Consider the following 24593-nt stretch of genomic DNA (forward strand, 5'->3'; position numbering starts at 1 on the left):
CGGATCCCGAAAATCATCCAAGAATGATGCCGGAAGGGTCCCCAAATGATACCCAAAAAGTCCCGAAATGACCCTGATGGTATCCCGAACGGATCCCGAAAATCATGCAGATATTATACCGGAAGGGTCCCAAAATGATTTCGAAAAAATACAGAAACGACCCTGACGGGATCCCGGACGCACCCCGAAAATCATACAAAAATGATGCCGGAAGGGTCCCGAAAACCATCCAGAAGTGATCCCGGAAGGATTCCCTAATGATCCCGAAATAGTTCTGAAAAAGTCCCGAAATTGCCCTGACGTGATCCCGAAAATCATCCAGAAATGATACCGAAAGGGTCCCCAATTGATCCCGAAATAGTCCCGAAATGACCCTGACAGGTTCCCGGAAGGAACCCGAAATCCATTCAGAAATTATCCCGAAAAAGTCCCAAAATCACCCAGGCGATATCAAGAACGGATTCCGAAAATCATCAAGAAATGATACCGGAAGGGCCCCAAAATGACCCCGAAAAAGTAAAGAAATGACCCTGACGGGATCCCGGACGCACCCCGAAAATCGTACAAAATGATGCCGGAAGGATGCCCAAGTGACCCCGAAATAGAACCGCAAAACTCCGAAATGACCCTGACACCGACGGGATCCCAAAAATCATCCAGAAATGATGCCGGAAGAGTCCCCAAATGATTCCGAAATAGTCCCGAAAAAGTCCCGAAATTGCCCTGACGGGATCCCGAACATCATCCAGAAATGATACCGAAAGGGTACCCAACTGATCCCGAAATTACCCTGACAGGATCCCGGACGGATCCCGAGATCCATTCAGAAATTATTCCGTAAAAGTCCCGACGCCGAAAATCATCCAGAAATGATGCCGGAAGGGTCCCAAAATGATCCCGAAATAGTCCCGAAATGTGCCCGACGGAATCCCGAAATTCATTCAGAAATAATACCGGAAGGGTCCCCAAATGATCCAGAAATAGTCCCGAAATGACCCTGACGGGATCCCGAAAACCATCCAGAAATGGTCCCAGAAGGATACCCAAAAGATGCCGGAATATTCCCGAATTAACTCCGACGGAAACCCGAACGGATCCCGAAAATCATGCAGATATTATACCGGAAGGGTCCCAAAATGATCCCGAAAAAGTACAGAAATGACCCTGATGGGATCCCGGACGCACCCCGAAAATCTTACAAAAATTGTGCAGGAAGGATCCCCAAATTACCCCGAAATAGTCCCGCAAAAGCTTCGAAATGACCCTGGCGTTATGCCGAAACGCGAAAAACGATGTCGGAAGGGTCCCCAAACGATCCCGAAATATTTCTGAAATGACCCTGACGGGATCCCGGGCGGATCCCGAAATCCATCCAGAAATTATATCGGAAGGGCCCAAAATGACCAAGAAAAAGTCCCAAAATGATCCCGATGGAATCCCAGCCGAGTCCCGAATACCATACAGAAATCATCCCGTAAAAGTCCCGGGCGGATGGTTTCACTGCTCATTTTGTAAGCCATCGACTTATTTGACCCAATGAGTTTGTAATATTGGTGAAGGTCAGTATACTTAAAGTTATAATGTGTATTATTAAAAGTAATTGTTCGAGGGGTCGTCGACCATTTTCAAAATATTTGTAGCCAGTAGACTACTGTCTATCTGTGTCCCAAATTTCATCAAAATCCGTGTATCCGTTCTGGCGTGATTCAGCCACAAAGACGAAAAATATAATTAAATTATAACTGTTCTAGGGGCGGGGTTTCTCTACTTTTCAAAAGCATATAGCTGGTAGATCCTTCTAGACTATTTGCTATATGTGTGCCAAAATTCATCCAAATCCGTCGAGCCGTTCTTGCGTGATTGAGTCACAAAGACAAAGGTCTGGACATCCAAACATACAAACATCAAAACTTTCGCATTTATAATATTGTAACGAATTTAGGGAAATTCCATTTATTTGCAACCTTCTGCTTACGTTCGTATCGCTAAACTGTTGATTAAAATACTGCAATATTCTGTATTACAAAATGGTTTTTATTAGACTGCTTTGAAAGTACTTCACAATCAACTTCACTTCGCAACTGATAGCGTGTTCAAAAACAAACTGCTTACTCAGCCTTTGCTCCTTTTATACTCTCTGCTGTGTCGTTAGCATACTTCTAGGCATTTCTTCGTCTAGAATTTACAACTTGTTTACCAGCTATAAACTACAGATGCACGTTTACAGCTTCTCGCATAGCCATATGCGCATGTATATGTAAGTGATACTTCCACCTGCATTCTTTTGTGAGTATCTCAGATATATGCATGTGTTTGTGCATATCTCTCCGCTTCTTGTATGTAAATATGTGTAGACATAATGATTGATTTGTTTATGTAAATACAAGAGACTGCTTAGTGTCGGCTTAGAGATCGCCCCGATCAGACAAATTTCCTGATCTAAACGCTGCTAGCATCTCCAAATGAACCACACTTATATTTCGTGGTTTCCCAATGGTTTGTATGCGGTAGATGGTATCACGGATCTTCTTCACAACTTTGTATGGAACTTCCCAACTGCACCAAAACTTAGATGGAACACGTTTCCGCTGGTGAGGGTTGTATAGCAGTACCAAATCTCCCTCCCGGAAACCTTCCAAATTATTGTTCTTGTCGTACCTGTGTTTCATCCTAGTACTCATTATCCTGATTCGTTCCCTCACACTCTGTTGCTTGGCCAATAAACTACTTCGTAGAGCTTGCGCTTGACGGATTTGCTTTCCATAATTAGTATCGTTCCCACGTTTCACAAAAATAGTCCGCCCTGGGTTGAAACTACCCTCGCTTTCTTTCTGGGAAATTCTTCGTTTTTGTGGGTCCATTTGGTTTTGTCAATGCCAGTGTTTCTCTCGCAGGTACCTTTGATTTCGCTTTATTTGGCCCATTCGATCCATCAACCTTTGCCCGATCTACTGCCTTTGACTTTGGTGGTCTTTGTCCAATCGGCTCCACCAGCACTCGCTTACTGCTGAACCCTTTCTCAAAACTGAAGTTGAGTGGGACATCCTGGTTCTTATAACGCATAACCCTTCTCTGCATATCGATCCTGATGTCATGATCAACTAAGAAGTCCACTCCCAATATGACTTCATCAACAATCTCCGCCACAACGAATTTGTGGAGAACCATGACCTTCCCAATTAAGACTTCACAGATCACTTCTCCCCGGAGTGGGTTATACTCGCCAGTGACCGTACGCAACCTTGCTCCAGGTAATGGCTTTACTCTCCTGTTGACCAAATCAAATCGAATCAAGGAATAAGATGCGCTAGTATCTACAGTCAGTACAGGCTCTTTGCCATCCACATTCCCTTCTTGATTTCCTTCCAATTTGCGACACAGATATCACAGGACATTCAATAGCTGGAGCTAGCTCTCGATCTCTACATCTTAAACGCTCTTGCATATGTGAGTATCAAAGATATATGCATGTGTTTGTGCATATCTCTCCGCTTCTTGTATGTACATATGTGCGCTTAGTATCGGCTTAGAGATGATAGTATGCCTTAGTGTTGCTAATATTCGTCACAATATTAAATAAGATTTGTTAATTAGATACAAGTGACTGCTTAGTATCAGCTTTGCACACAGAGTATATTAACCTTGATTGGATAACGGTTGGTTGTACAAGTATAAAGGAATCGAGATAAATATAGACTTCCATATATAAAAATCATCAGTATCGAAAAAAAATTTAATTGAGCCATGTCCGTCCGTCCGTCCGTCTGTCCGTTAACACGATAACTTGAGTAAATATTGAGATATCTTCACCAAATTTGGTACACTAGCTTATCTGGACCCAGAATAGATTGGTAATGAGCGAAATCGGATGATAACCACGCCCACTTTTTATATATATAATATTTTGGAAAACACAAAAAACCAGATTATGTAGTAACTAATATACCTAGAATGTTGATATTTGACGTGTGGACTGATATTGAGACTCTTGATAAAAATTTGAAAAAAAAATTTAAAATGGCCGTGGAACCGCCCACTTGTGATAAAATCAATTTTACAAATATCCATCAATTTTACTAATACACCTAGAATATTGATATTTGACGTGTGGACTGATATTGAGACTCTTGATAAAAATTTGAAAAAAATTTTTAAAATGGGCGTGGAGCCGCCCACTTGTGATAAAATCAATTTTACAAATATTATTGATCATAAATCAAAAATCGTTAAACCTATCGTAACAAAATTCGGCAGAGAGTTTGTCTTTACTATATGGAATGCTTTGAAAAAAATTAACGAAATCGGTTAAGGACCACGCCCACTTTTATATAAAAGATTCTTAAAAGGTCCGTGGACGAATAAAATAAGCTATATATTTGCAAAAAAGAGCTTTGTATCAATGCTATTTCATTTCCCAAGTGGATTTATAACAATAAATAGGAAAAACTTCAAATTTTGAGAAATGGGCGTGGCACCACCCCTTTTATGAAGCCATAACTCGAAGAAAAATTAACGGATCGTAGTAAAATTGGGTATACAAATTTTCCCTATAGCAGGAAATATTTCTAGAAAATATGGACGAGATCGGTTAAAGACCACGCCCACTTTTATACAAAAGATTTTTAAAAGGCTCGTAGACGAAAATAATAAGCTATGTCTTAGCGAAAAAGAGCTTTGTATTAATAGAATTTTACTTTCTAAATTGAATTATAACATTAAATTGGAAAGCACTAAAAATTTTTGAAAATGAGTGGTGCACCGCCTATTTTATGACTAACAGCCTAATTCTGTTTGGCGAATGATACCTGCTTGGACGATATCGTGTGCTGATGGTATTCTGAATCTTATGTTGCCGTTTATCGTGTAGCTTTACGACGTTCGTCAAATACACGATATCAAGTGTCAAACTTGCAATTCTGGGCACATATGCTTTGTTTTTGCGCACGTCCATAAAGTTTACAAAATAAGTGAAATAAAAATAAAGTTTTTAGTGAAATAAATATAGTGATATAAATATAATAAAAATGTATCCAGCTATTGCTCTATTATTTGCGCCATATACCGGTGCTCTGACCAGATCCGCATTTGCTTCCAGGTCATGAACAAGCACGAGGAATTGGGAGCTTGTGGTCTTTTTTGAATCTCCTAATATAAGATACAAGTTTTTTTATACAATAAGAACTAATTAATAATACACCTTTACTTATTTTTTGATAAGTTCTCGGGGACCCACTTTCCAAATAGTTTATTTAGGAATGGACCTTTCAACTTACGTTACGATTTTTAAAAGTTATGAATTTGAACACTAGGTAAACGGGAAAATGTTACCTTAAATTTTTTCTTTCGAGTTTGTCTTGGAAAATATTTAGTTTACAGTATTTCTATTTAAAGGTATAACTACAGATACGAACCTAATTTTTGGTACTGAATCATATATTCCAAGGATGGTGAAGCTAAACCTCACTACTAATATTTTCGGGCATTCTATTAATTTTCTTGAATTGTCAACAAGAGCCGTTGGATTTGAGCACCTATTTACTTCTTTCTTTAATACCGATCAGTTTCAGAATGGAGATAACTACTTTAAAAAGAAAGGACTAAACAAAGTACTTGCTTTCTTCAGCAACTGGTTAAGTGGAAAAGATGCAAGCTATAATGGTGAGTTTTTATTGTGTCACATTCAAAGAATATTATATTAAAGTAATGCCTACAGATTTGACTAAGAACTTCACTGACGACTCCTCTTATCTGCACATGATCAAACGAAAGCTTTCCCAAAATCATACGCAGAGTAATGTTCAGTTTGGGTATAGCAAATGCAATCAGAAATGTTTATCAAAAATGAAAGATTTATCTGAGCATAGAAAAATTTCGCAAAACATCATCGAAAATTTCGGCTATAAAATGAACTACGACTACAATAGTCCAAAGCTTCAACTTGCATTACGAATCTTTGGCAATGATTTGCATTTTTTCAATTTAAATGGAATTCCCGAAATTTTGGAGTTTATAAAAAAGATAGATGCACTGCAAAATTTCTTCAAAATTCTATCTGGAAAGGAAGTTGTATACACGAAGTCAAACGTATTCTGTGAGGCATCGTACGTTGTTCCATTATCGGTCGGGTTGCCGTTATCTATTGATATATTTGGCGCATCCGTTCTAGACTTACGTCTATCCGGTAAGTTCGAACAGTTCGCAAACTTTTACCCTGGCTGGAATTTTGATATTAAAGGCATGATAAAGCCCACTATTTTAATTGACGTGGTTGGTAGAATGAGGTCCGATTTGTTCTATATACAATCAGGTATCAAAGTAAAAAGTAGTTTATATTCCAACTCTGAGGTTGAAAGCATTTTAAAAGTTCGTGGTAAGCAATTAATATCATTTTCATTCAGCTTACCTCAAAACAAAAGTGAAATTCTAAGCTTACGTTCAGAAATTCTGAAAATGTCGGGAAATGAAGATAAACCCCATAATGGAGTTGGAAGTCGAAGAGCTAATTCCACATGTACATGGCCGTTGCTGGATACAGCCATTGGCCTTAAAGTTTGTGTGGACTATAGTGTACCAAATGTGAATCATTCAAAAGAAGTTATTTATCCTGCTCTACTATTAAGTGGTCCATTGAGCTTCAGCATAATATTGGCAAAATCCGACCAAACTGCTAAAAATTGGACTTTTGAGTACACATCGATTCAAGAACACAAAAACACCACTCTGACGGTCCTTCTGTTCACCCCCGGTTCATCATTTAAACGTTTGATTGTTGCAAATATCAGTACTATACCAGACAGTTTAAACGCATCTATTTTATTTATACATGGTAACAACAAAGCTTCAGTTATAGGCCAATATATTGGCAATAATAATCACCGAATATTAAATATTTTGCTGGACACAAACGGAAACCGTAGCTTGGACTTAAACATTGAACTTGACCGCCATCAAATCCGGAATATTTGGATATACAAACCAAAAATGTTTCTGGCCGTAAACGGTATTAAGGTAACTGGAGTTGTAGGAACTGTTCGAATCAATGAGAAAAATGGTATTTCGCAGAGCGATGTGGACTTTTCATTCGAAACACGTAAGCTGCAAATGCTAATACGAGGTATAATAGTGCAGAGTGAAATTTCCAAATCAGCTAATATAACATTTAACTATAGGGTAAGTTTGTTATAAAAAAAAAAGTAAGACAGTAGTGTTAAGAAGATCGGTTATTTTATTTACAATAGTAACTATGAAAAATGCTCCTGCGATCTTCAAATCACTGTGATTTGAAACGGTAGAATCACTATGCCAAACTTTCTTGATTTTAGTTGTCATAGCTAACATTTTGTTTTCAGATCAAAACTAGATCAGTGAAATAGGGTAATGTACATTTTTTACTGTAGTAAATTTTTGATCTCTTTGTATCAGCGGCAATTTTCGATCGCTTTTTATTGCTTAGAACCATTTTATCTCTTTGTTTTAACCACAGTTTTTGTTTAGAAAAGTTTGATCCTTTGGTTGCTGGCTTAGATATGTTGTTTTCACTTTTGTTTAATTACTATCACTTGTTACACATTTCACAGAACTTAAAAACTATGCAAAATGTCACACCTTAACTACCCACTTTTTACGTACTAACTCTTCAGGTTGCTCGCGCACTTGTTAAGCAGTGTTGTTGTGCTAATCGGCAGTTTTGGTTAAGTACTCTTTGATCGACCAATTTTTCAGGTGCACTCGTGACTTAGTTCCCTGCAAAAATGCGATTAGTCTAGGATGAATCCGGGACGAGTCGCAAAGGAATATGCGACTACAGCCAGTTCCGATCTCTTTATATTGGTTGGAGCGATCCCTTTTGTCTGATCATGTCCTATGGAGAGACCAATTGTACCTGTTTATGCCTGAACGGGTAGTGTCGGACTAGTCTTCTTTATATCCCTACGGGTACTGTCGGACAGATCCTTTTTGTACTGTTCGACACTTCCTCTTTGTACCCCTTTGGGTACTGTTCGACATGCCCTCTTTATACCCCTACGGGTATTGTCAGGCAGATCCTTTTTCTACCCTCCGTTATACCCTTACGGGTACTGTTCGACGCGTCCTCTTTGTACCCCTGCGGGTACTGTAGGACAGATCCTCTTTATTCGCCTATACGGGAACAGGGAATACTTACGGATTATACCCTTTTAAATATAACAATGAAATTTTTTTGCACTGCAGTATTTATTTATAAATATATATAAATTAAAATATATTCCGTTTTAAATATTTTGCGTAACTATTTTTTAAAATAAAAGCAATACCATATTTTCACAGAAACTATGGGAACATCAAATTTGACATCTTTGGTGTCTTTGTTTTTCACATTACATTATAACTTATTTTTGATTGAATAATAATTAAGAATATCAATGCTATTGATAATATAACGATTGACTCATTAATTCGTTTTGAAAGGCAACACAACAATGTCCAATTTAGTTGTTCCCGAGATCAAATAAAATAAAAAATAAAAATACTTTGCCCGATTTACTTAAATTTGTTTAGTGAGATTATTTTCTTCTTTACTTGTTTTTTACATTTATATGTTTTATTAAATATTTATATCTTTTCAATTAATATTTTTGGTGTATACTTATTTAGATTAATTACGGGTTTAGCTTTCCGCAATTCAATATCGATTAAAAAATCCTGTATGTAAGAATAGTAAAAGCGATCATACTCTCGAATTGCCTGGTTGTAATATGATTATTTTTTTTTTGATAGTAGTCAACAAATGCTGTTGAAAATAAAAATTATTTTCATACGTCCAAAAAATTATTTTCGAGAAGATTTTCCAAATATTAATGCGAAATAACGAAATGCGGTATAACGAAATACGGACACCAAAACGGTCTCGGGAAGTTTTCGATATCAAATTGTACGAAACGACGAAAGTCGGTAATTGAATTCCGAAAACCATTCCAGTATATTGTAATTTAAATTAACTTAACCCTCCGATTAGCGGTGAATAAATTCAACACATGTTAGTGTTTTCGTCTGGCCAGACGAAATTTTACACTTTGAACTTTATCCACAAATATTTGAATTTTTATTTAAATTTTGAAGAAAACTCGTCGCACACTGTGATAATTTTGAATTTTTATTGATAAATTTTGAAATGAATTCGATCTATGAGGTTTTATAGGCTTAAAAATATGTTCGTCTAGCCAGACGACAACGCTAAAAAGTGACATAATCTAATTTGGTTCAAAATAAAAGAAAAAACTAAATCCACAAATATTTGAATTTTTACCAAAAATTTTGAAGAAACTCGTCGCACACTGTGACTACCCAGAAATAAGTTTGAATCTTAATTGATTAATTTTGGAATGAATACGAACTATGAGGTCGTATAGGCTATGTTCTTCTAGCCAGACTTACTTACTTACTTAATTGACGCTTAACCGTCTAAACGGTTATGGCCGTCCAACAAGGCGCGCCAGTCGCTCCTTCGCTTCGCCAACCGGCGCCAATTGGTCACACCAAGGGAGTTTAAATCGTTTTCCACCTCGTCCTTCTAACGGAGTGGGGGCCGCCCTCTACCTCTGCTTCCTCTGGTTCCGATAGAAACACCTTCTTGGCCGGAGCATCATCTTTCATTCGCATAACATGGCCTAGCCAGCGCAGCCGCTGCGTTTTAATTCGCTGGACTATGTGGATGCCTGCGTATAGCTCGTACAGCTCATCATTAAATCTTCTTCGGTACTCGCCATCGCCAACGCGTAGAGGTCCATAAATCTTTCGAAGAACTTTTGTTTCGAACACTCCCAAAGCCGCTTCATCTGCTGTTGTCATGGTGACTTGTAGAGTATGATTTTCGTTCGCCGACAGAGGACTTTACTTTTCCATTGCCTACCTAGTTCAAAGTAGATTTTATTTGCAATAGTGATTCTTTGCTAGATTTCAGAGCTGATGTTGTTGCTAGTGTTGATGCTGGTTCCCAAATAAACGAAGTCTTTTACTATTTCGAAATTATGGCTGCCAACAGTAGCGTGGTTGCTAAGGCGCGTATGCGCTGACTCTTTGCTCGATGACAGCAGGTACTTCGTTTTGTTCTCATTCACCATCAAACCCATCTTTACCGCTTCTTTTTCCAGTTTGGAGTAAGCAGTACTAACAGCACGGATATTTAGGCCGATGATATCAATGTCATCAGCAAATGCCAGTAATTGCATCCTATTATAGAACATTGTTCCAGTGCGGTTAAGTTCTGCAGCTAGTATAATTTTCTCCAGCATCAAATTAAAGAAATCGCACGATAGGGGGTCACCCTGTCTGAAACCTCGTTTAGTTTCGAACGGCTCGGAGAGGTCCTTCCCAATTCTGACTGAGCTGATGGTGGTGATCAACGTCATTTTGCACAGCCGTTTACGTTTTGCGGGGAAACCAAATTCAGACAGAGCAGCATATAGGCAGCTCCTTTTCGTGCTGTCGAAGGGGGCTTTAAAATCGACGAAGAAGTGATGTGTGTCGATTCTCTTTTCACGGGTTTTTTACAAGTTTTGGCGCATTGTGAAAATCTGGTCGATGGTAGATTTACCAGGTCTGAAGCCGCATTGATAAGATCCAATCAGCCGGTTCACGGTGGGCTCCAATCTTTCGCACAATACACTTGAAAGGACCTTATATGCGATATTTAGAAGCTGATTCCACGATAGTTGGTGTATTTTGAAGTATCCCCTTCTTGTGGACTGGGCAAAGAACACTTAGTTTCCAATCGTAGGGCATGCACTCGTCCGCCCATATTTTGCGAAGAAGCTCCTGCATTCGCCTTATCAACTCCTCGCCGCCGTACTTGAATAGCTCCGCAGGCAATCCATCAGCGCCTACGGCCTTGTTGTTTTTCAATATGGTTATTGCTATTCTAACTTCGTCATAATCGGGCGGGGGGATATATATCCCATCATCATCGATTACGGGATCGGGTTCGTCATATCTGCGCGGTGAATCGCTGCCTCCATTTAGGAGAGCAGAGAAGTGTTCCCTTCATAATCCAAGCACTCTCTGGACATCAGTTACAAGGTCGCCGTTTTCGTTTCTACAGGAGTTTGCCCCGGTCTTGAAACCATAGGTCTGTCGCCGTATTTTTTGGTAAAATTTTAGGGCGTTATTCCTGGTGCTGAGCTGACTCGAGGCCCAGCTATGGAAGAGCAATCCACAGGTGGCTAGCGGAATCCCGAAATCCCTACAGCCATCTTCATCCGGTTCAGTTGTACCGATTCGGGCTAAGAGATCCGCTTGACAGTTACCCGGAATATCACTATGGCCCGGGACCCAGATAAACTTAATTATAAAATAATTCGATGCAATCGCAAGTGAGGTCAGGCACTCCCAGACCACCCTCGATCGCACTGTAGTTGAGCTCAAGGCCTTTATAGCCGCTTGGCTATCAGAGTAGATGTTAAATTCCCTAACCGTAGTAGCGCTGGATAGCATTTCATCCACCGCATCCTTAATCGCAGCAACTTCCGCTTGGAATACACTGCAGTGATCAGCCAACTTAAACTTGCGGCTTACATTTAGCTCTTGACAAAAGACCCCCCCGCCAACCTTTCCGTCCAACTTCGACCCATCCGTGAACAAGTTAACCGGTCCCATGCCCCAGATAATTCCTCTTCTCCACTCCTCCCTCGGGGGAATGACTGGGGTGAAGGTTGTATAGGGAGCGGCCACCGGCATGCAATAGTCCGTCCTGTCCGGGATAAAGTCGAAACTAGTAAGAAGGCTAGAGTGTCCGAAATCAGAAAGCATATAACCCATATCACGAAGCCTGACCAACGACCGGGCCGCGGCTGCCTTTCCCGCAATATCTACTGGATGTATATTCAGCATGACATTCAGTGCCAAGGTAGGTGTTGTTCTCATAGCGCCACTGATACCGATAAGCGCCGTCCGTTGTACTGACACTAGCATTTTGGAGGTGCTCGCCGTGTCCAGTGCTTTCCACCATACCAGCACCCCATGATAGCGTTCACACTCTCTTCTTGTTGCGCTCGCTTTTAGCGCAGCCCTGCGGCATTCTTCATCGTACCAGTTGTTTTTTCGTGGCCGCCGGTAACCAATTCTTTCCTCGGCGGCAGTACGAAGTGCATTGGAGATATGCTCCCACTGCTCCTGTATTCCTTCAGGCTGGGTTGTTATGATTGAAGCTCTTCGACGTCTAGCTTTCCTTGTGTTTTTTTTCCTTGGTTTAAGCCGCGCTGAGGCGGGTGCGTATTTTGCCTACAACGAGATAATGGTACAAGTCGATGTTAGGTCCTCGATCGTGCGCACATCTAAAACACTGGAGGCATGCCGTCCGTCTATCACAACGTGATCGATCTGATTGCGAGTATTTCGATCAGGACACAGCCATGTATCTTTTTATGCCTGAACCTCGTGCTGGATTTGACCATGTTTCGAGCACCGGCAAAGTCAATCAGCCTCAGCCCGTTAGGAGAAGTTTCATTGTGTAGGCTGCACTTTCTGACTGTAGGGCCAAAAACACCTTCTTTGCCCACCCTGGCGTTAAAGTCGCCAAGCACGACTTTTATATCAGGACGGGGGCAGCGCTCGTATGTGCGTTCTAATTGTTCCTAAAAAGTGTATTTCACCTCATCATCTCTCTCCTCTGTTGGCGCATGGGCGCAGATGAATGATATATTAAAACATTTTGCTTTTATTCAGATAGCGACGAGACGCTCTCAGGCGTGAACGCCAGAACTTGGCGACAAAGTCTCTCTCCCACCACGAATCCGACGCCGAAACTGCGCTTATTCGTATGGTCACTCCAATAGATGTCACAATTTTTGATCTTCTTTCTTCCTTGCTTCCTCCAACGGATTTCGTGGATGGCGGTGATTTCAGATTTTGCTTGGACGAGGACATCAACCAGCCGGGCATCTGCACCAATCCCATTCAGGGAGCGGACGTTCCAGGTGCATGTCCTCAATTAATTGTCCTTCAAATTTTGCCATGGTTTTCATCAATAGAGAGTCTATTTATCCGAGGCTTGTTGGTATATTTCAGTGGAGTATGGTTTTACGTGGCAGGTCCCAAGCCCAGCGCCCATCCCGCGGGGGTGAAAATATTACTTGCAGGTTTATATAGCGAGCCGTTTGCTCCATGACAGAGGCCCGATTGCAGCCGCACCTAGAGGTGTAAAGACGCTGCCGATGAGATCTCCCCAGCTAGCTCTTAAACCGATTATTTCAGAGTAGCCTAGCCAGGTTATCGCCTTCTCACATTAGCTCACCGCTAAACGGATATTTAGCGGCTACCCAGAGGATACTTGGCCGCAAGCGACCGGCAGTATTGAGCAGCTTGAACCGCATGCAAAAGAATCGCTCTGACCATTCCCAGGTGAATGGCGGTCAGAAGCTTTCCCCACTTTCGTGGACTTCTACACACGGCTCCACCCTTCAGACACGGCTCCACCCTCCAGTCTAGCCAGACGACAACGCTAAAATGTGACATAATCAATTTTGGTACAAGAAAACAGATAAAATGAAAATAAAAAAATATCTATTTCGGAATTATTATAAAGACAGCCACTAACCTTAAAAAGTCACTAAAGCTTTCCATGATCGTGTGGGTAGCAGTAAAGTTATTCATGAAAATAAAGCTTTCTCGTCTGGCCAGACGCCACAATATATCGAAGGGTTAAAATGAAAGCACACAGTCTTACATACATGTACTAAATACATGCATATATAAAATATCTCAAAAAGTTTTATAATCACAAAATATTGAATTCATGTAATAGTTTTACTTTTTTCAGAACATAACCTTTTGAATGGATTTTTAGAAACTTTCAAGTTCCTAATGTGTATATAAAGTTAGCCAAACTCCTGTTTTAAGGTTAATACGAAATGTGTATGCATTTAAATTATATAACCACACACCTTCATACATGGAAGTGTTTATTTATATACATAAATGATTTATAAAACATAAAAATCACATATTTCATTTACGACAAAGAAATATGTTTATATGCCATTACTTGATATGATATGGTTTTTTTTACTGGTGTAGGTCCACTTTTCAAAATTCGTTTACTTTCGTGATACGTATTTGAGTAATCGGGAGTTGATGTGATATGCGTAACAGAGACATGGTTTTTAATGCATTTGGAAGATGACCATTTCGGTATTAATAACTATAAGTTGATGAGAAACGACAGAATATCAAAAAAAGGGGGAGGCAATCTACTATAAAAACAATATTCACATGAGACCTATCATATAGTCAGAAAGCTTGGGGAATAACACTGAATATTTGTTTTCGGAACTGTATGAAAATTCGAATAGAGCTCTTATCTCTTGTGTGTACAATCAAAATAAACATTTCAGTCTTGATTCGTTTTTTGTAACTATGTCCTCGTTCTTGGTTAACTATGACAACCTCGTTGTTTGTGGTGATTTTAATATAAACCTCCTTGTTCGGGATATTCGTACTGTTAGCTTGTTGGATGAGATTGCTGGTGCTGGTCTACATGTTGTGAACATGCTTGTGCCCACGAGATATTGTACAAACAGTTATCCGAGTTTACTTGACCACTTTCTTACGTCGGACCCTAGGGCTGTTCTTAAATTTTACCAAATTTCTTTTCTTTCAGACCATGACTTTTTGTTTTGCACCCTTGACTTGCCTTTTGGTTGCCGTAGTCCAAGTATGACATATACATTTAGAGATTTTCGCTCCATTAATCATAATGAATTGTTTTCTGATCTATCAAGAGTAGACTGGAGCCAATGTTGGTATTATGCTACTGCTAATGATAAGCTTAGTTTTTTGAACACGGAAATCCCAAAGCGTATAATAACCATGTTCCCGAACGTCGAAGCGCCCAACGCTTTTATTTAATTGTCTGATCAACGCCATAGATTGATAAGGAGTGTGATGACTAGTACCTAGGTTCTACCTAATTATTTTCTAGCTTTTCGTATTCTTATTAATTCATGTAAGTATTGTTTTCAATAAAACCGTTTAACTTTAAAAAATTTTTTTAATTATTTTATTTTGAAGTTTTTAATCTTTATTCAATTGCCTATTATTTCTCATTCTATTTAGTTCAATTAGTGACTCATTATTACAAGGACTCTTTCCTGACAATTTGTTACAACCTAAGTCTTCAATACATAATCCTTCCAAAGACTTTACTCGACTCTGCGCCCCGTATGCTTGTCCCTCCTCCAACTCCAAAATATTTTGATGTCACTTCTACCGGACTGTATGCAATATTTGTTCCAAATATGAGCCAAATCGGGCATCATAGGTCGCTTTCTATTCATGTATCTATGTATTATGTGTTCCAAATATGAGCAAAATCGGACCACAAATATGATTTTTGTAAATATCTCGATCCTTCCGCCACCTAGCGGCGATTTTTTTTGATAGGTCGCTTTCAATTCTTGTATGTATTAAGTGTTCCAAATATGAGCCAAATCGGGCCACAAATACGATTTTTGTGAATATCTCGATCCATGCGCCACCTAGCGCCGATTTTCTTTCACAGGTAGATTTCTATTCTTGTATGTATTAAGTGTTCCAAATATGAACCAAATCGGTCCACAAATACGATTTTTGCGAATATCTCGATCCATGCGCCACCTAGCGGTGATTTTTTTTTCATAGGTCGCTTTCTATTCTTGTATGTATTATGTGTTCCAAATATGAGCCAAATCGGGCAACAAATACGATTTTTGTGAATATCTCGATCCATGCGCCACCTAGCGGCGATTTTTTTCACAGGTCGATTTCTATTCTTGTTTGTATAAAGTGTTCCAAATATGAGCCAAATCGGTCCACAAATACGATTTTTGCGAATATCTAGATCCATGCGCAACCTAGCGGCGATTTTTTTCTTATTATTGCATTGTCATCGGGTTCTGAACTATATTCCAAGTTTCATGCTTGTAGCTTATCGGGAAGTTACTTAAATTTCAATTACAAGATTCGTTCACAACGGCCGTGCAGCCGTGCATGCGGCCATGCGGCGTGTCAACTCAAGCTAAATAAAACCGTTTAAAACTCATCAGCATCGAAAAAAAATTTAATTGAGCCGTGTCCGTCCGTCCGTCCGTTAACACGATAACTTGAGTAAATTTTGAGGTATCTTGATGAAATTTGATATGTAGGTTCCCGAGAACTCATCTCAGATCGCTATTTAAAATGAACAATATCGGACTATAACCACGCCCACTTTTTCGATATCGAAAATTTCGAAAAACCGAAAAAGTGCGATAATTCATTACCAAAGACGGATAAAGCTATGAAACTTGGTAGGTGAGTTGAACCAATGACGCAGAATAGAAAATGAGTAAAATTTTGTACAATGGGCGTGGCAGCGCCCACTTTTAAAAGAAGGAAATTTAAAATTTTTGCAAGCTGTAATTTGGCAGTCGTTGAAGATATCATGATGAAATTTGGCAGAAACGTTACTCCTATTACTATATGTATGCTTAATAAAAATTAGCAAAATCGGAAAACGATCACGCCCACTTTAAAAGAAAAATTTTTTTTAAGTCAAATTTTAACAAAAAATTTAATATCTTTACAGTATATAAGTAAATTATGTCAACATTCAACTTCAGTAATGATTTCGTGCAACAAAATGCAAAAATAAAAGAAAATTTCAAAATGGGCGTGGATCCGCCCTTTTTAATTTAATTTGCCTAGGATACTTTTAATGCCATAAGTCGAAAAAAATTTACCTATCCTTGTGAAATTTGGTAGTGGCTTAGATTCTGGGACGGTAACTTATTTCTGTGAAAAAGGGCGAAATCGGTTGAAGCCACGCCCAGTTTTTATACACAATTGACCGTCTGTCCTTCCGCTCGGCCGTTAACACGATAACTTGAGCAAAAATCGATATATCTTTACTAAATCCAGTTCACGTACTTATCTGAACTCATTTTGTATTGGTATAAAAAATGGCCGAAATCCGACTAAGACCACGCCCACTTTTTCGATATCGAAAATTACCAAAAACGAAAAAAATGCCATAATTCTATATAAAATACGAAAAAAGGGATGAAACATGGTAATTGGATTGGTTTGTTGACGCAAAATATAACTCTAGAAAAAAACTTTGTAAAATGGGTGTAACACCTACCATATTAAGTAGAATGAAATGAAAAATGTCTGGAGGGCGAAATAAAAAATCCTTGGAATCTTGGCAGGAATACTGTTCGTGGTATTACATATATAAATAAATTAGCGGTACCCGACAGATGACGTTCTGGGTCACCTTGGTCCATATTTTTGTCAATATCTCTGAAACGCCTTCACATATACAACTACCACCACTCCCTTTTAAAATACTCACTAACACCTTTCGTTTGATACCCATATCGTACAAACAAATTCTAGGGTCACCCCTGGTTCACCTATAGAACTAAGGCCCACCCCATTTTAAAATGTTCATTAACCCCTTTCATTTGATAACCATATCGTACAAACAAATTCTAGGGTCACCCCTGATCCACCTTTATGGCGATATCTCGAAACGGCATCTACCTATAGAACTAAGGATCACTCCCTTTTAAAATACTCATTAACACCTTTCATTTGATACCCACATCGTACAAACAAATTCTAGAGTCACCCCTGGTCCACCCATAGAACTAAGGCCCACTCCCTTTTCAAATACTCATTAACACCTTTCGTGTGATACCCATATTGTACAAAGGCATTCTAGAGTCACCCCTGTTCCACCTTTATGGCGATATCTCGAAAAGGCGTCCACCTATAGAACTAAGGCACACCCCTTTTAAAATACTCATCAACACCTTTCATTTGATACCCATATCGTACAAACAAATTCTAGAGTCACCCCTGGTCCACCTTTATGGCGATATCACTAAATGGAGTCCACCTATAGAACTATGGCCCACTCCCTCTTTAAATACCCTTTAATACCTTCCATTTGTTACACATGTCATACAAACACATTCCAGGGTTACACTCGGTTACATGGTTATTTTCCCTTATGTTGTCACCATAGCTCTTAACTAAGTATGTAATGTTCGGTTACACCCGAACTTAACCTTCCTTACTTGTTCGATATCGAAATTACGAAAAATAAAAAAATGCCATAATTCTATATCAAATACGAAAAAAGGGATGAAACATGGTAATTGGATTGGTTTGTTGACCATATTAAGCAGAAGAAAATGAAAGAGTTCTGCAGGGCGAAACCAAAAGCCCTTCGAATCTTGGCAGGAATACTGTTCGTGGTATTGCATATATAAATAAATTAGCGGTACCCGATAGATGATGTTCTGGGTCACCCTGGTCCACATTTTGGTCGATATCTCGAAAACGCCTTCACATATACAACTAACACCACTCCCTTTTAAAACCCTCATTAATATCTTTAGTTTGATACCCATATCATACAAACACATTATAGAGTCACCCCTGGTCCACCTTTATGGAGATATCTCGAAAACGCGTCCACCTATAGAACTAAGGCCCACTCCCTTTTAAAATACTCATTATCACCTTTCGTTTGATACCCATATAGTACAAACGTATTCTAGAGTCAACCCTGGTCCACCTTTATAACGATATCCCGAAAAGGCGTTCACCTATATAACCAAACCCACTCCTTTTAAAAATACTCATTAACACCTTTCATTTGATACCCACATCGTACAAACAAATTCTTGAGTCACCCCTGGTCCACTTTTATGGCGATATCTCGAAAAGGCGTCCACCTATAGAACTAAGGCCCACTCCCTTTTAAAATATTCATTAACACCTTTCATTTGGTAACCATATTGTACAAAGGCATTCTAGAGTCACCCCTGTTCCACCTTTATGGTGATATCTCGAAAAGGCGTCCACCTATAGAACTAAGGCAAACCCCTTTTAAAATACTCATCAACACCTTTCATTTGATACCCATATCGTACAAACAAATTCTAGATCCACCGCTGTCCACCCATAGAACTAACACCATATCGTACAAACAAATTCTAGAGTCACCCCTGGTCCACCTGTATGGCGATATCTCGAAAAGGCGTCCACCCCTAGAACTAAGGCCTACTCCCTTTTCAAATACTCATTAACACCTTTCGTTTGATACCCATATTGTACAAAGGCATTTTAGAGTCACCCCTGTTCCACCTTTATGGCGAAAAGGCGTCCACCTATAGAACTAAGTCCCACGCCCTTTTAAAATACTCATTAACGCCTTTCATTTGATACCCATATCGTACAAACAAATTCTAGAGCCAGCCCTGTTCCACCTTTATGGCGATATCTCGAAAAGGCGTCCACCTATAGAACGAAGGCCCACGCCCTTTTAAAAACTCATCAACACCTTTCATTTGATACCCATGTCGTACAAACAAATTCTAGAGCCACCGCTGTCCACCCATAGAACTAACACCATATCGTACAAACAAATTCTAGAGTCAGCCCTGGCCCACCTTTATGGCAATATCACTAAATGGTGTCCACCTATAGAACTATTGCCCACTCCCTCTTAAAATACCCTTTAATACCTTCCATTTGTTACACATGTCATACAAACACATTCCAGGGTTACCCTAGGTTCGTTTTCCTACATGGTGATTTTCCCTTATTTTGTCTCTATAGTTCTCAGCTGAGTATGTAATGTACGGTTACACCCGAACTTAGCCTTCTTTACTTGTTAAAATAAGATCCAATGCAGTGGGAGGAGACGGTATTTTAATGAAATTTGCTAAAATTATATTGCCATATATAGTAAGCTGCCTTACGTACATGTTAACCACTGTATTACAAATAAAGATGCGAGTTTACCAAATGATTTTCGTCCTATAAGTATTTTACCTGCGCCGTCAAAGATTTTTGAAAGTCTACTCTCGGAACAAATTATCCTGCATGTCCAAAACAAGAAACTACTTTCCCCCTCGGATTTAGAGCACACCACAGTTGCTAAACTGCGTTGTTAAAAGTTTTAAATGATATACGGTTGTCCTTTGATAAAAATGAGCTAACATTGCTTTGCCTCTTAAACTTCTCGAAAGCTTTCAACTCCGTTAATCACATTTTACTATGCAGCAAACTAAGAAAATATTTTGGATTTGGTGAAAATGCAGTAAAAGTTATGAGTAGCTATCTGACCGGCAGATATCAGCGAGTGAAAACGGGCTACGATTTATTTCAGCCTAAACTATTGACCAGGGGAGTCCCACAGAGCTCCATCCTTGGACCTCTATTATTCAGCTTGTTTATTAACGAAACTTTTCTACAGTGCAACCACGTTAGCTTGCATGCCTATGCTGACGATGTGCAAATGTACTTGGCTGATAATTTTAGCAGGACCAATGACTTATGCTCTAAATTAAATGCTGACTTATACTAGGTTCAAACACACACCAAATTGGCAATTTATACTATTTGGGCAATTTATTACGCAATTTGTCATATAATAAATTGTAATAATAAATTGCCAATTTAAAAAAAATTGCGTAATAAATTGTTTCAAACTGCAAATGCAACATTGTAAAGTGTGTTTATTGAGTATATTTAAACGTCAGCTACGCACGGCTGAACTATATGGTTGGCTCATGTCATCAGCTGATTTTATGTCTTTCATTTCACTGGAGTAGAGATTGTCAAAAGAAGATGGAAAACTCAAAATGAAACCAAAACATTGAACACATTTTCTTACAACACACAAAAATTTCAAAGTTTTATGTTTTCATTCCATTTCATTCGCCTAATACCAACACGCACATTTTGACAATCTGAACAAAGGTATGTTCTTGCTGTAGAGATGAGCCAACCAGCTATCAAATTACTATTGCGTAAGCTAAATCGAGTTGTATGAACAGCACTCAATTCAAATCGAAATTTCCTCAATTTATTTTTCTGTTTGAACATAGTATTACTGAGTATTTCTCGCTGGGCTAGTAAAAATGGTCTTTGCCTCAACAATAGTAAATCTTATGTTTTGCCAATTTCTAGAAAGAAGATCGAAATTGGTAACCTCCCAGCCATATATATCGATAAGAATTTGATAAAATTAGTTAACAAAGTAAAAAATCTTGGCTTTGTGGTAAATTCTAGCCTTACATGCACAGATCATATTAATTTTATGGTAGGGAGGGTAAAGGGTACTCTACGCAATTTAAGGCAATCGTCAATGTTTACCCCAGCCGTTATACGTAAAATAATATAACGCGCTATGTATATGGTCTAAGTAAGTTTGGTCATGTTTCTGCTTGGAAGTCGTTGCTTCTGGGCTGTGATATCCATAATTACTTGAAGGCTAGGAGTTGTATTTTTCTTGTAAAACTAATTGCCACAAAAACACCATCCTACTTATACGAAAAACTTATGTTTCCTAGATCTAACCGTTTAAATAATCTTTTTGTTCCATCAACTCGACTGTTTTTTGTTAACACCATACGCACTTGGAACTCTATTCCAGCTACTGTAAGAAACTGTATAAACGAAAGAAACTATACACAAATTATATATAATTTTTTTTTCACCATAATCGACCTGAATTGGTCACCTATTGTAATATTGTAGTATTGTAATATTGTAGCATTTATATATCTTATTCTTTATTTTCATCATGTGGTTTATTTATTGATATTTGCTGATATATTCATGTTATGTGCTTCTTCTTCTTTGAAGGCTGTTAATATTAAGATTTAAATTCTATTGTTCCGTTTACTTAAATGTTTATAAAAATGTTCATGTAATAATGTTTTGTACTATAAAAGACCGGAAGATGGTCTTATTATACTAATAATTCCCAAATAAATGAAATGAAATGAATGTATTAAGACTATCATAAGGAGCATCCTTTAAGTGGACTTACGCCACTATACAAGCTCGTATGAAAGGACAATAACTCATATTTTTGGTTCTATTCCGAATTTTTCTAATTTCAATATTTGCATGGCCGAAAACGGCGGTTTTTATTCGACTGGATTTAAATTTACTTACTTAATTGGCGCTTAGCCGTCTAAACGGTTATGGCCGTCCAACAAGGCGCGCCAGTCGCTGCTTCGCTCCGCCAACCGGCGCCAATTGGTCACACCAAGGGAGTTTAAATCATTTTCCACCTGGTCCTCCCAACGGAGTGGGGGCCGCGTTCTACCTCTGCTTCCATAAGCGTGTTCCGATAGAAACACTTTCTTGGCCGGAGCATCATCTTTCATTCGCACAACATGGCCTAGCCAGCGCAGCCGCCGCGTTTTAATTCGCTGGACTATGTTGATGTCTGCATATAGCTCGTACATCTCATCATTAAATCTTCTTCGGTACTCGCCATCGCCAACGCGTAGAGGTCCATAAATCTTTCGAAGAACTTTTCTCTCGAACACTCCCAAAGCCGCTTCATCTGCTGTTGTCATGGTCCATGCTTCTGCCCATATAGCAGGACGGGTACGATAAGTGACTTTTAGAGTATGATTTTCGTTCGCCGAGAGAGGACTTTACTTTTCAATTGCCTACCTAGTCCAAAGTAGCATATATTGGCAAGATTGGTTCTTCGCTGGATTTCAGTGCTGATGTTGTTGCTAGTGTTGATGCTGGTTTCCAAATAAACGAAGTCTTTTACTATTTCGAAATTATGGCTGCCAACAGTAGCGTGGTTGCCAAGGCGCGTATGCGCTGACTCTTTACTCGATGACAGCAGGTACTTCGTTTTGTCCTCATTCACCATCAAACCCATCCTTACCGCTTCTTTTTCCAGTTTGGAGTAAGCAGTTCTAACAGCGCGGGTGTTTAGGCCGATGATATCAATGTCATCAGCATATGCCAGTAATTCCACGCTTTTATAGTATATTGTTCCAGTGCGGTTAAGCTCTGCAGCTAGTATAATTTTCTCTTTTACCTGCAGCGGAATATAGTAATTGGGAAAACTTGAAACATGTTCTCGTTGCAATAACTAGTTCACTGTGCGCACTTGATAATTGCATAATGTTGGACGAAAGCATTCTTGCAAAGGCGGAAGTTTTGCTAACTGATTAGTGGTGGTGGTGACGGCCTCACATTCTTTGGGCTTTTGATACAGAACATCATATAGGGCAGTAGTTACATATTCTGGCATTAAATTACGTTTGCCACCATATTCAGCATTTTTACCCTGGTTTTGAGCAATTAGTTGTGAATAATTCAAAAAAATTAAAGGTAATAAGGACTGCTCTTGCCATAACAGCTTTATTTTTTCAGGTGTTCCTTGACTTTCGGTCTAGGGAAGAGCTAGAAAACGTTTGTAAACCTTGGCATCGGTAATCACTTCCGTTGCAATAACTTTAATGAGCCCACATTTCTTTTCTGGGCGCATGTTTGTAGGAATCCAAGATTCATTTTCAGACGGTACTAGCGGGACGCCGGTGTGCTTCGCTACACCAATAGAAATATTAGAAAAAGAATAAAATATCATAATTTTTTTTAATCTTTATTTCAATTCTTAATCCAAAACATTTGAATACACTACATTTTTCGTTTTTCCATCTGGGATATGAATAAACAAACAATGTGGAAAGTCTACTCTGGAACAGGCAACGTATAGCTAGCTGTCCGTGCGTAAAGCACGGTTCCTCCAAATTCAATCCGGATACTCGAAGAGTTTGTCCTTGCGCCTTGTTGACTGACATAGGCGCACTGGAAATTGCAAACGCTTGAATTAAAATGGCATGTCTGTTGGTATCAGCGGGATTCGCGGTATAAGCACAATTTAACCTTTCGCTTTGCCGGTCAGTATTGTTGCTTCAATTAAATTCGTCATCAACTTTTTTACATTCAGTCTTGTTCCATTACTCAATTTTGGTGCATTTAAATTCCGTAAATGCGGTGGCATACCAGACGGTTCTAATGAATTCAAAAATTCAACTGTATAATTCATTGCGTCATCTTGATTCATTGCGCTATCCACTGACTTGAATGTTGTCACCACACCTGGCAATTTTTTCAGAATGGGATGATTGATTTCATTGACATGCACATTTTTTGGTGCCAGTATTGCGCGTTCTCTCAACCAGTCGTCATTCATGTAATTTTGAACAATATTTGGAAACACTCGTTCAATTAATTTTTCTTTTGATTGGATAATTGTACAAAAATTGTTTGGCAATGTAATCAAACCATTTATTTTGTCGATTGGAATTTTGCCATTTCCCATCTCTAACAATTGCTTCGAGAAATGCTCTGCAGACTGATCATTGTGCAACTGAACACGCATGTGTAATATTAATTTTTTCACGTATTGCCAAAAAAGGGAAGACTTCAAACATGCATTGATTTCATCTTCCGGTGTTGATCGTGGAATAACAGGCAATATTTGCCGAAAGTCACCTGACAATAAAATTAAAGCACCACCAAAAAGCCTTCAGTTTCCACGTACATTTTGCATCGTTCGATTTAATACTTCCAATGATTTTTTGTTTGCCATTGTACACTCATCCCATAGTATGGCCGCTTCTTGTTGCAAAACTTTTGCCATCGCTGAATTTTTGGATATGTTACAGGTTGGAGTTTCAACCACCTGTATATTTAATGGCAATTTTAAAGCTGTTGTTCGTCCTCCATCCAATAAATTTGCAGCAATTCCAAAAGAAGCG

General features: G+C 39.0%; 1 protein-coding gene across 1 annotated transcript in view; it reads left to right on the forward strand.

Annotated features, from left to right (window-relative positions):
• Positions 1 to 24593, forward strand: part of Apoltp (Apolipoprotein lipid transfer particle) — a 2338027-nt gene that overhangs the window by 466438 nt on the left and 1846996 nt on the right. The window contains exons 7-8 of the mRNA XM_067766285.1: positions 5392 to 5658; positions 5714 to 7170. Of these exons, the coding sequence (XP_067622386.1) occupies positions 5392 to 5658; positions 5714 to 7170 (1724 nt within the window). The remainder of the gene's footprint in view (positions 1 to 5391; positions 5659 to 5713; positions 7171 to 24593) is intronic.

Source organism: Eurosta solidaginis, chromosome 2 (genome assembly GCF_040869045.1).
Source record: "Eurosta solidaginis isolate ZX-2024a chromosome 2, ASM4086904v1, whole genome shotgun sequence".
Classification (NCBI taxonomy): Eukaryota; Metazoa; Arthropoda; class Insecta; order Diptera; family Tephritidae; genus Eurosta; species Eurosta solidaginis.